Source organism: Vulpes lagopus, chromosome 2, assembly GCF_018345385.1.
Source record: "Vulpes lagopus strain Blue_001 chromosome 2, ASM1834538v1, whole genome shotgun sequence".
Taxonomy (NCBI): Eukaryota; Metazoa; Chordata; class Mammalia; order Carnivora; family Canidae; genus Vulpes; species Vulpes lagopus.
The window spans coordinates 61161863-61175590 of NC_054825.1; the positions used below are offsets into that span (position 1 = coordinate 61161863).

The 13728-nt window shown below is 37.6% G+C and overlaps 1 protein-coding gene and 1 long non-coding RNA gene across 9 annotated transcripts in view; one reads left to right on the forward strand and one right to left on the reverse strand.

The window, feature by feature from the left end:
- RAB27A (RAB27A, member RAS oncogene family) overlaps nt 1–10579 on the forward strand; it is a 72579-nt gene extending 62000 nt beyond the window's left edge. For all 8 annotated transcript variants that reach the window (XM_041744392.1, XM_041744389.1, XM_041744393.1 and 5 more), the window contains one exon: nt 7689–10579. In XM_041744392.1, coding sequence (XP_041600326.1) covers nt 7689–7887 — 199 coding nt within the window. In that variant the 3' untranslated portion in view covers nt 7888–10579. The remainder of the gene's footprint in view (nt 1–7688) is intronic.
- LOC121484751 lies at nt 1313–13399 on the reverse strand. The gene is made up of 2 exons (XR_005986093.1): nt 13359–13399; nt 1313–3809 (listed from the first exon to the last, which is right to left on the reverse strand). It is a non-coding gene; the product is annotated as an uncharacterized LOC121484751 (long non-coding RNA).
- Between the last annotated feature and the right edge of the window lie 329 nt (nt 13400–13728).

The window sequence follows — 13728 nt, forward strand, 5'->3', positions numbered from 1 at the left end:
TCTGACCTGGATGGTGTGGGTATCCTAGAGAAGCCAGGGACCTTTGTCACAGAGCTAAGCACACACACCTGGCCCAGGAGTTGGAGAAACTAAGGGAGGAAGGTGGAGCAGGTATAGGTCTGGTTGTTGGTTTATGCCAACCAGATGAGCCAGTAGGTAAGCAATGATGTATGAGAGCTACAGAATGGCTGCTGCTTCGCTTCCACCCCCAAAACTCCCCTGAATTTCTCCTGTGATCTTCCCTAACTGGAAAGGAAATTCTGAGAAATGTTCAACCTAACCAAGTTGACATGGTACAAAACCACCACAGGTGAGGGCCTGGGCACTGGTGTCTTTAAAAACCTCTCCACGTGATTGTCACGTTAGAAGCACCTGTGGAGCTTTTAACAAATACTCAGATCTGGGCCTCACTTCTGAGCTTTGACACAATTGATCTGGTGTAGTGATTCTGAGGTGGAGACTGGCAAAGCCCCACAGGCAATTCTGATATGCTTATCTACTCTTGAGAGGCATTCATATTGTGTAGTGGGAAGGAAAGAGGGAGGGCCAGATACCGAGAATAGTGAAGTGTCGAAACCGGGAGCTGGGAGCTATGTTGCAAGGGGTTAAGGAGGAAGTAAGTGATGAAGCAATGGAAACCGTGCACCTAGGCCATCCTTGTAAGAAGTAGGTTAGTGAGGCCAAAAGAAATAGGGCATTTAGGAAAATTGGCTAGATCCAACAAGTATGTTCTCAAGGGCTGGAAGAGAGCCAGGATTGACTTTATCCCCCTCTCGACTTCTTCAGACTTTGTTGGTTTCTTCTGTTCTGGTTCTTAGGATTCCACATCCTGCCTGGTATAAAAAGCCCAACATTGCTTTCTGTCTGTAGGGGAAGTTGGAGAGAGTCTTTTGTCTGTGCCCAGCTCACAAGGTCTGGGGAGTACTTCATAAGAGGGGCTCTATCTAAAGTTTCTGAATTAAGTTAAAATGAGAGAAAGGATTAGCAGGTAAGATAATGAAATCTACTGGAGAAGAATAGAAAGAGATGGAAACAGAATTTCCTTAGGAATTTGGAAGAATAAAATAAAGTTCTGGGGGCACCCGGGTCATTCAGTTGGTTAAGTGTCTGACTCTTGGTTTCAGCTTAGGTCATGATCTCAGGGTTGTGAGATCAAGCCCTGTGTTGGGCTCCATGCTGGGCATGGAGCCTGCTTAAGATTCTCTCTCCCTCTGCCCCTTCCCTCCACACACACACACACACACACACACACACACACGTGCACACTCCTCTCACTCTCAAATCTTAAAAAAATATATAGTTCTGTAGGCTGTTTAGCAGTTTCAGAAGATTTAATGAAATGATTTAGTACACATACATTTCACAAATTTGGCATATAAGTTTAATGATCATTTTCACAGAATTTTTTTCATTTGTAATCCTGATATTTTTATTGATTGCACATGTACTAAAAGGTTGTGTTGGTCAGTTTATCTCCATGCTAATAGTGGTAAAGTAGAGTATGGTTTATGGCACATCTTTGTATCATTTGTATGTTGTCTGATAAATTCACATTTTTTTGTTACTATTGTGCTATCTCTTCTCCCCAGTACCTAAAAATAAATCATTGATTCATAAGTGCTTCTCTTAAATATATATGTGCTTGGAGAATGAAAGACTGTCTCAGAAACACTTCACAAACCTAATAAAGAGCATGTTATAGTACAAATATGGAAAATATATTTGTCTGCAAGAATTTTCCTCTGCAAGGACAAGTAAATCTGAGAATAAGACATTCATGTAGCAGTCAAAAATGGAAAGGGTGAATTGAATGTATAATGAAGAGTATCAGACATTTTATGTTTAGTAGGCAAATAATCCATTTACCTCTAATTTCCTGTAATTTTTAGTTTTTTTTTTAGAACAAGGGCAAAATAATGCTTTCTAGTATGTTATATTCAATAATAATATAAATGAAGTCAGACAAAGGAGCAAAACGGAAGTTTGTCCGAATTTGTTCTCCTGCCAGTCAAAATGAGGACAGTCTACACTGTTGCTGAAACATTTTTAAAAATAGCTACAAAGTCAAATATGTTAGAAGAGCAAACAGAACCAGCATTGGCTGGGATGCCTGGGTGGCTCAGCAGTTGAGCATCTGCCGTGGGCTCAAGTCATGATCTCGCAGTCCTGGGATTGAGTCCTACATCGGGCTCCCTGCATGAGGCCTGCTTCTCCCTCTGCCTGTGTCTCTCATGAATAAATAAATAAATAAAATCTTTAGGGGGAAAAAAAAACAGCATTGGTAACATTCCTCGTTCAGGTGATACTATTGGCTCTCAAAACTTAGTGTGTGTCAAAAATCACCTGAACTCTGGCTCCCAAGTAATTTCTGATTCAGTAGATCTGGCTTGGAGCCCAGAAATTTGTTTCTAAAGGATTCCTAGATATTGCTCCTGCAGGTGGCTGAGGACAGCGCTTTGAGAACCACTGGCATGCATGTCAAATTACTATCAGGTGTGTGTGCTGGCAGATACTTCCCTTGACAGTATAGTTGGCAAATCATTATGCACAGAATATGAAGCAATTGTTTACTGTGCTATGCATAGGTGAGGGAAGTGTGCTTAATGACCCATCACTGGAAAATCCATGTTTGAGGAAAGGTTTTTTTCTTTTATAGTTGATTAAATCAGCTGTGATATAGATTGGGAAGGGACACAGGGATTGGTACTGAGGGAGTGCCAGCCATAAGTTGCCAGGCAAGGACTTGGTGAGTAAAAATGGCTGCATCTAAATGCCTTCCCACTCTTCTTTTTTCACACAGGATAGTTGAAAGTCATTACAAGCCTTTTGTTTTTGATTCTGAGTTGAAGGAAATACAGAAAATTATGAATATGATGAAAGCATGGTAATTGAATGTATACATATTTCATGTGCCATACAAAGGAATGGGCAGCATATGTTTTTAAATTGATAAATAATTGATATATAACCTTGTATTAGTTTTAGGTGTACAATGTAATGATTGGGTATGTGTATATATTGCAAAAATGATCACAATAGGTATGGTTAACATCCATCACTACATGCAATTATATTTTTTTCTTCTGATGAGAACCTTTAAGATTTATTTTCTTAAGGGTAGCAAATTTAAGATAATTCTTTCCCCACTGAAAGAGGATGGCTCTTAATAAGGAAAGTGCTCAAGAGTTTCTGGATTGAAGAATGTGTTAACATTTATTTACAACAGTAATAATATGAGTACAGACCATTTCTGGGTTCCAAATGGCTTAGCTCAGCAGAATGCTCAGTGTCCTATCTAGTCTGAACTAGATGAAATGTATGAATAACTTGATCTTGAGTAATTTGATTCATTGCATACTTCATGACATCCTTCCTTTATTAAGAAATAATGCTGTATCATCGGGCATGTTTTAAAACCACACACATAAGCTGAAACTAAACATCAGGATTTGACTGATCCATATTCCTTGTAGGACATACATTGTATTATCAGTAACATTTGCCAGTATTAAGAGTCGCTGATTTATAGGCTTCGTGACTTGTGCAATTTCTACCCATGGGAACATTTTTCTAAATTGGCATAAATAATAATTCCTCCAAGTACTGTGGCTGAACAAACAACAGTGGTCCTATTTGGGAACTCACACATAAGTTGGAAATTCCAGCCTTGGTGATTCATTTCATTGGATGAAAATCACATTTCCCACAGGGATTTACCACGAGGTTCAGTGATGGATGGCATATCCAGAGAGTCATGGCGCCTGGTAGGAAATTTTAAGGAATAGTTGCCTTAACCTGGTGGTGAAAAACTTGGGGGGGAAAAAAAAAAACCTAAACACACAAGACTGATTTTCAGAACCCCACATAACTTAGTAGAGGATCTAGATTTCATTTGGCACAATCTCCTAGGTTGAACCAGTCCAACACCAGCCCTTTATTGTAAGACAACAGACTGTGAAAAGTAGTGAGACTCATTTCTTAATTAAGTGAAAACATTTTCTATATCTAGCTCCATATGTGAGCCAAATATTTAGAACTATTTGACAGACTCATCAAATATAATTGCTTTCATTCCTGACAACCTCTAACTGTAATCTAGGATTTCTAGTTTTGTGGAAATAATAATACAAAAGAAACCAGACTGATGTGGATCCTGACCTATTGCATGAGCAGGATATCCTGGCAAAAGCCTGCAAATGATAATAATACCATCCCTTGTCATTGATTTGAAGTAGTTTGTCTTTTTGCTCATTTTATTTAACATTTGTGATTAATCTCTTTTTAAAAAAATGTACCAAAATTGGTGTTCTGCATGCATTCCAAATGGCTGTTGAGTGGTCATTTTTGGATTGATAGCACAATTAGCTGCACGGGGTTTTTTCAAAGGTTTGGCGACACTGCCCCTAGTAAATTAACGCTACATTAGCACCACCATGTGGAGAGAAGGAACATTATCATTCTTTCTATGGCTAAAAAGGGGGACAGTTGACCCTCCTGAATGTAAGCTAATTTTACTAAATTTTTGCCTAGTAAGCTTTAGGAAAAGCAGAATATGATTTTTAGAGAAGAAAAATCCATTAGGTTAAGATTTCTTGAGCACTTGCTGGATGCTAGGCTTGTGCTAAGTCCTTAACTTGTATTATCTCATTTCCTCCTTGTCATGACCCCATGAACCACTATTATCTTCTTTGCAGATAAGAAGTGTTCAGATAATGTAGCCTAAATGCCTTATAAAAGTGGACGTCAAGAAGATACAGACATAAAAATAGTACTAACTCCATCGTCTAGACTCTCCCTTGCCCTTAAGACAAGCTGGACAGTCCATTTTTCTGTCTCTGGAGCATAATTTTGTTGTGGAAAGGTCTTATTTCAGAATATTCTCTGTGGATCTCACTTCTCCTCTGGCAGCTTTTAAAGAGTGGAGAACAGAGCCAGGTGAATTGAACATTCATTAATTCTTGTAGAAACAAAAACTGCATTGCCCCAGTTGCTCAGAAGAGTCTGATTAGTCTAAAGATTAAGATTGTTAACCAGACTCTTGGTCACATGACCTGGAGGTTCACAAATGGCAGGAAAATATACTTGAAGGAGAGAAGGTTGTTACTTGAATTTAGAGTTCTAAATCTAAACTACATCTTATTAAAAGATGTACAATATTAACATGAATGACTTAAACATTTATAACAACTCCTATAATGCTGAAGTTCTACCAATTAAATATTTGCTTGAGTAAATATATTAGACGATAGCTTATAGGTCTGCTAGAAGCACCAGTCATTTATACCTCAGTATTAATCAGTAAAGTAAAATCTGTTTCTCTCTGTATTTAGTGAAGATCACTTGGGGGAATGAGGAATTTGATGCGGATTCATGGTAGGCAGATGCTTTGGAGCATGAAGCACTTTGGGAAGGACAGGTCTGAGTGAATCATCCCTGACATAGGGAAGGAAGCATGGTCCCAGGTTCTAGAATTTAGGGCAGTACTGTAGATCAGCTACCTTATAAATTAAATCAAATAGTTTGTAAGCTACTTTGGAAATTGAATGTTTATAATATTGCTCACATCTCTTGGAGCTATGATTGTCCATGACTCAGGGACATTGTTTCTATGAGATGATGTGTTCTGAGTGTTAACAAAATTACAAGCAAACTTTTGTAACTTAACCTATTCTGTGTTGGAAATAAGTAACACTTGTCAATGACACACATGTCAGAAATGACACATTTCGTATATGTCAGATTGATATAAACACTTCAAATGTTAACTTATTTAATCCTTATTAAGAGTACCGATATTCTATGATTAATGATATTATTTAGGTTTATGGATGAAGCAACTGACACACACAGTTTGATAACCTGCCAGAGTTATATAGTTGGTAAGAAGAAGTCATACTAGGATTTAAATCCAGGTAGCCTGGCTTCCGAGGTTATGGCTCTTAACCATTGTCCAAGATGTTTGTAACTTCTATATTTTATAGTTTTTAAAGGTATTTTAAACTATGGTTTCTAATTTATGCCTCAAAAATAACTGTGAGGCAATTTTTAGGAGCTGAGAGGAAAAAACTATGGAAAGTAGAAATAGGTTAATGGAGAGTCAGTTGAGGAACTCAACGCTTAGGACTTGAATTTGCTATTTATAATGGACTTTGAGGGGATTTCAAAAAATTAGATGTGCAATACTATGATAAGCAAGTTCTTCCATCCAACAACTTTATTTCCTTCTTTCCTTCCCTCTCCTCTCTCCTTCCTTTCATCCTTCCCTCCTCTTCCTCCTCTCTCTCTCTCTCACTCTCTTTTTGTATTTCCAGTTTCAGCTCATTATTCTTGGGGAGAGGGATGGGTTTTTCAGCTGCTTTTCCATGAAACAATATATTTCTGAAGGGTGGTAGAATGATTAAGCCTTCTTTTTAAGTATGAGAAATTTTCTGTAGACATTAAATGATTCTTCATAGCATAGTTGAGAAAAAGCATGATGAAAAAAATATAAGTGCTGAAATTCTGAGACTTCTCAATCTAAGAGTATTCTTGTAACAATGGCAGCATCACACACTGCTCCAGTGATTTAACTCAATAACATCATAACTACTCAATAAATATTTATTGAATCCACACAAAGGATGCCCTCTTCATACTTGGTAATCAAATACTGCATGTGACCAGAGGAGTGGGAAAGATGCATTATCATCATTTTGTTGGCAAGGCAGCAGATGAAGATGGAATTAAGAAGACTCACAATAACCAAAGATGTAGCCAGGTAGGAGGTTTAAAAACGCCAAGACCATGTAATTTGCTCAGCATACCATTATTTGGTTAAGATATTTGAGAGTCAGTATATGAAGGGGATTGAACATGGGCATGGTAAAATAAGTGGAGTAACAATGTCTTGCAGTACTCACCGGTGGGTGGATAAATGTTTAAATGAATTGAGAGTTCCTCAACCAGTTTTTAAGAGCTATCCTAAAGGAGGAGAGAATTGCCGAGGTCCAGCTGAAAGGCCTGTCAGCTCCTACAAGGAAGTGTGAGTCCGTCTCTCCCCCCAAGTGCAGCAAGCGAAAGGGATTTGTTTTGGAAATCCTCATACAAGTAGATTAATTTGAACTAGTAGAATTTATGGTTACACTGGAATCAAGCAGCTGTGGATTCAAATCCTAGCCCTGCTACTTTCTTTCTTTATGAAATTGGGCAGATTACTTCATCTTTCTGAGCCTCAGTCTAATCATCTGTGAAATGGGAATGAAAAGTTCCAGGAGTTTTTGTCTGTTAGGAATTTAGTGTCAATTATTTTATTGTCTTTAAAAAAAAAAAACTTTTTAGTGTACACTGTTATGGTAGTTTTTTTTCTTTTTTCTTTTCTTTTTTTTTTTTTTTTAAGATTTATGAGAGAGACGGAGAGAGAGACAAAGATAGATTGAGCACACACAAGGAAGGGGATGGGTAAAGATGGGGCGGAGGGAGAAGCAAGCTTCTTGGCAAGCAAGAAGCCCAATGTGGGGCTTGATCCCAGGACTCTGGGACTACAAACTGAGCCAAAGGCAGACACTTAACTGACTGAGCCACCCAGGTGCCCCTGTGGTAAAGTGTTTTTATCATCTTATATATTTACGCTCATTTTTGAAGTTATCAAGGGCAAAGGTCACTGTTTTTTCCCTCCATATGTTGTTACCTGAGTTGTCTCTGTCTTGCAGAATCCCCTACTTTGAAACTAGCGCTGCCAATGGGACAAACATAAGCCAAGCAATCGAGATGCTCCTGGACCTGATAATGAAGCGAATGGAACGATGTGTAGACAAATCCTGGATTCCTGAAGGAGTGGTCCGATCCAACGGTCATACCTCCACAGATCACTTGAATGAAGCAAAGGAGAAGGGGATCTGTGGCTGTTGAAGAGTCCAGTGAGCTACATAGTAACTCAAGTGGCCCATGTCTGTGATCTTCTCTATGGGTGATACATAGCACAGAGAGTGATGAACAGGCATTGTGTACAAATGGCTTCTACTGTCCCACTTAGGATCAATAAAGCATTTGGTTTTATGATTAATTTGCTGCAGCTTTGTAAATACTTAAGATTCAGCCTGAGAATTGTGAGAAGTATTTCACACAGCCGAAAGTGCCTTATAAAACCTTAGCCCATTGCAGTAGATGATTCAGGACTGAGGATTCTATAGCCACAGAAGAGTGAGTTTATTATGTAGAATGACTAAAGATACCATTTCCTGACTTAAAATACATCAGTCCAGAGTCTAACACTCAAAATCTTAGATACAATTCTAAAACTATCAGTTCTTAATCCAAATAAAAAAAAATTCTACTTGTAGTGTAGGTGACCTTGTAAAATGCCATTTAAACCACTTCAAAAAAATAAATAAACCACTTCAATGTTAAATACGAATATATACAAACATCAGTTCAATGTCCTTGAGTACTAACTTATATAAACAATCTCTTTAAAATGAATATAGAATAAATTATGGTTATATCTATAGACTCTGGATAAGGCAGATTGACTAATTATATACTCACTGTGACTCTTATTAGTAGGAAAGGGCTTGGGGATGAGGCTAGGGGTATCTTAATGTAGTATGAGCAACCGAAGTGGGGTTTCTAGCTCCTTACCATATTCCCAGTGCTCTGAAGGGTTGATTAAAGGATCTGGGAATTAGATTTTTATGGCTTTATTTCACTGTGATCTGTGCATTTATAGTTGGCCTGTGTGCTGGCCACATTTGAACATAGCTGGTGCTTCTGCTGAAGTTATTTTTGATAAGTAAGCATTCAGCTTCTTTTTCTTCATATTTATAATGTTGGGCATCTTCAGACTTCAGTTTCAATTAGCTTGTGGACTAATCTTTTGTTTTCATCATCACACTTTATGTTGATATTTGCAACTTGTTTTATTTTTACATTGGTGGAATTCAAGGAATTAGATTCTAATTACATAAAATGTTTGCTATTGGGAGAAGAAAAGTTATATATTTAAGCAGTTGCATTGATACTATAGCTCAATATAAGAAAAATGAAGCCTTTATAGCCTATATTTTTTATTGAGATCACAGGCATTTATTGCACTTGCTGGGTCTTGCCAACGTCATGGATTCCTCTGCATTGCCTAAGTGTCTTTATATTAAAGGTGGTTTTAAAATATGCTTCATGGTAGGTGTTTATAAAGGTAAAGGGGAAAATTCTTTATTAAAATGGCTTGAGTAAAATTTCCAAAGAGATTAATGGCTATTTAAGAAGAAATACCATTCATCATAATTTAAACAAAGAATAAAAATAAACATATTTTGTGGTGGCAAATGTTTGGAAGAACTGTAATTAGAAAAATACAGCTATGATGGAAGTAATTACTTTTACATGGTAATTTTCAAATAGCTTTTTATTGAGTATGTATCCTGTTTCTTTGCCACTTACTACTGCTCTTTTAAGAAGTTAGCTGTGGTAGTGAGATCTTACATATTTCTATTCTTGAAATGAATACTTCTTTTAAATACTAAGAAAGTCATTGAGTCCTGTTTGAATTCTGTATTCCAGTGAGGAAAAGATCCAGACATTACCAGGGCAGAGTCCTTATCACAAGCAGTGCCTTCTAAATTTGTTGTAGACTTCAGTGGAGCAAATTATAATTTTACAGCTACATATCACACAGCATTTTATATGGTCTATTATGTAGTTAAATAGAAGACAATATTTGTATGTTTCAATATTTCTATGTTGCTAATGAGCAATTAGCTACATATCCCATTGGACTTAAGCATGACACACAAACATACATATGATATAGTGCACATGCAAGAACCATCTTCAGTTATTGAAATAAACCTGTATTCTCTTTGGAAATCATTTGTTTGAATTTGGTATCATAGTATCATTTTTGTGCATCTGTGTATTTTTCTATTTATAAGACTGTAAAAGTGAAGTGTATTTTCAGTGAACTTTGTGCCAATTAAGCTTATAATTAAAAAGTGGTCTACTCAAGTTGATGTGTGAACATACTTCATTATATTTCTCCTTCTGCCCCTCCCACTCATGCTGTCAATAATCACTACTTGAAACAGTTTTATGTTTGTCTCCATCTATTAAGATATAAGCCCATCAGGGACGCCTGGGTGGCACATTTGGTTGAGCATCTGATTCTTGGTTTTGGCTCATGGTGTGATCTCAAAGTTGTGAGACTGAGCCCTGTACAGGGCTCTGTGCTCCGTTTGGAGTCTGCTTTAGATTCTACCTCTCTCTCTACCCTTCACACACTTTTTTTTTCCTCTCTCAAACAAATAAATCTTTAAAAAAAGATATAAACTCCATGACAAATGGGACATAGGCAGCTTTCTTCAAAATTGTGTTGCCACTACACAGAAAAGGGTCATGACACAGTAGGTTATGGGTGGACTGCACCAAAGACTTCCGTGGCAACAGGGTTAACTGAGACAGTTTTCAAAATAGGAGTCACTGTTAATGTTCAAAGAGGAATAGAATTTGAAAATAAAAACAGCTTCAAAAATGTTTATACACTCTTTGAGGAACCTCCACACAGCTTTCCAGAGTGCCTGCACCAGTTCACATTCCCACCAACAGTGTAAGAGGGTTCCCTTTTCTTCGCATCCTCTCCAACATTTGTGGTTTCCTGCCTTGTTAATTTTCCCCATTCTCACTGGTGTGAGGTGGTATCTCATTGTGGTTTTGATTTGTATTCCCCTGATGGCAAGGATGCAGAGCATTTTCTCATGTGCATGTTAGCCATGTCTATGTCTTCCTCTGTGAGATTTCTCTTCATGTCTTTTGCCCATTTCATGATTGGATTGTTTGTTTCTTTGGTGTTGAGTTTAATAAGTTCTTTATAGATCTTGGAAACTAGCCCTTTATCTGATAGGTCATTTGCAAATATCTTCTCCCATTCTGTAGGTTGTCTTTTAGTTTTGTTGACTGTATCCTTTGCTGTCAACCGGAGAAGGACAAACATATGTTCTCATTCATTTGGGGAATATAAATAATAGTGAAAGGGAATATAAGGGAAGGGAGAAGAAATGTGTGGGAAAGAAAGGGAGACAGAACATAAAGACTCCTAACTCTGGGAAACGAACTAGGGGTGGTGGAAGGGGAGGAGGGTGGGGGGTGGGGGTGAATGGGTGACGGGCATGAGGGGGGCACTTGACGGGATGAGCACTGGGTGTTATTCTGTATGTTGGTAAATTGAACACCAATACAAAATAAATTTATTAAAAAAACACAAAAATGTTTATACAGACTATGTTTATACAAAACCATGTTTATGGTTTATTATGAAAAATTAGAAAATTGAGAAGTATGTTCTGTATCTTAAAGTTGATGTCAAGATTGCTAACAATCTAAGATGTTCAAAGGGAATGTTTTGATATTTTTATAAACTGGAAATTTCTGAAAGGCATTTCATGGTCTTCTGTTTTGGGCAATATTGGTGACTAACTATATAACTGGAAAGTTCTTCCATTATAGAACATTTACATAATGCTGGATAAAATACAATGAATTTAATTTTTAAATGTACTGTTGATCTCTCAATAAAGTAGGGGAAATATCCTGTGACCACCTCTTCCCCCACAAAACATACAATAATAAGGGCAACAGCAATGGCAGCAAAAGAGAGAAATTACAGCCTGATCCTGAGTGTGGTTTGCTTTTGGCTTCATTTGCCAGCCAGTGTTCGTAATCAAGGTGCTTGGTTTTAAGGACTACAGGCCATTGGATCCCTGGGTGGCGCACTGGTTTGGCGCTTGCCTTTGGCCCAGGGCGCGATCCTGGAGACCCGGGATCGAATCCCACATCAGGCTCCCGGTGCATGGAGCCTGCTTCTCCCTCTGCCTGTGTCTCTGCCTCTTTCTCTCTCTCTGACTATCATAAATAAATAAAAATTAAAAAAAAAAAAAAAAGAAAAAAAAAAAAAAGGACTACAGGCCAAGAGCAGGGAGAGAAAATCTTGGATATAGCGGAGGTAGGGCACGGGAATGGGGAAGTCCCTACTCCCAAACACAAAGCCAGGGCTCACTCTATGTCTTGGTCTTTTCTGTAAAATGTATAGTCTTTTACACAAGTTTGATGATCACGTTTATAATACCTTTTTTTTTTTTTGTCTCTGGCTAAGCCAAGAAATTAACATAAAAATGTGATTTGTGGTAATAATTCTGAAATACTTGGTAGAAGCAAAGCAAAATCTTTTCAGAGGGAGCACCTCCACCCGCACTTTACAAGACTCTTCCAAAACATTCTACTAAAGATGAACTCTCAAAAATGACAATGCATTCCTCCTCACTCAGTGTCCATCATGAACAAGGATCAGTAAATCAAAAACAGCAGTATTTTGCACTTAAGGACTTCAAATAATATATCCATCAGATGGGGACCATAAAGTAAAAATGTTTAAGATAATTACACAAAAGGAAAGGAAATATCTGGGAAAAGAAGGCATTATTAAAGATACAAGATTTATTTAAAAAAAAGACTTCATGTATGCAAAATCTAGTCATTGATATTCAAGACTTAATGGTCAAAAGTTAAACGGCAAGTTTGACACAGTTGGAGGGAATTAGTGAACTAGAAACTTGGAGGAAATTACACAGACTTCAGCAGTGATAAAGAGCAAGTAAGAGAGAAGAGAGATGAGAGAAGAGATATAGAGGGGAAAAAAAAGCTTCAATTTATGTCCAATAGGAATTCTAGAAGAAGAAATTAGAGAAAATGAGAAGCAATATATGCAAAGACAGGAGCTGAGGATTTTTTGGTAATGATAAAAGACATTTTCAGATTGAGGAGTTATGCCTCTCAAGAAGGATAAATGAAACAGTATTTCCAAAACTTTAGCTTAATTTATTGGATGTGGAATACATGTCATTTTTTCCTTTCTCATGTATTCTGTTGTAATAATTGGAAAGAAAAAAGCTTCAAAGATAGGCTACTCATCCATTCAACCTAATGTGAAGCACTGACTATGCTCATAGATTGAAAGGAACAAAGCCTCTAATGAAACTTTAGGGAATGGAATTAAGAGCACAGATAAGGGATGTAGTCTCTGACATGAAGGTAAGAGGAGGATGCTGGGTGATCATGTAAGTGAGAAGGGCAGGAAATTTCTTGTTCAAGTAGCAGGAGAAAACTGAGTTGGGAAGGAATTGTATAAATAGCTTGGGAGGACTGGTGAGGCTCTCCTGCAATTGTTGATGGGAATAGGGAGAGGATTAGACCAGGATAAAATAATTTTTAGTCTCTTGGTTGACAATGAAGTATTGGGCAAATGTTTATTACTAATATTTCTGGTATGTGCCTTTGTTAACATTGTTCTGGAATTACTAGTCAAATGATTAGAGAAGAAAAGTAAATATAATTACCAGACAAGGGATCCCTGGGTGGCGCAGCGGTTTGGCGCCTGCCTTTGGCCCAGAGCGCGATCCTGGAGACCTGGGATCGAATCCCACGTCGGGCTCACAGTGCATGGAGCCTGCTTCTCCCTCTGCCTGTGTCTCTGCCTCTCTCTCTCTCACTGTGTGCCTATCATAAATAAATAAAAATTAAAAAAAAAATTACCAGACAAAAGGAAAAAGTTTTAAAATATCAATATATTGGGAAATAATACCTAAATATCAGCAAAGCATTAACTTCCTTAATATGTAAAGTACTCTTAAGAATCAACATAGTTGACTACTGTGTAAAGGACATAAACAGGGGATCCCTGGGTGGCGCAGTGGTTTGGCGCCTGCC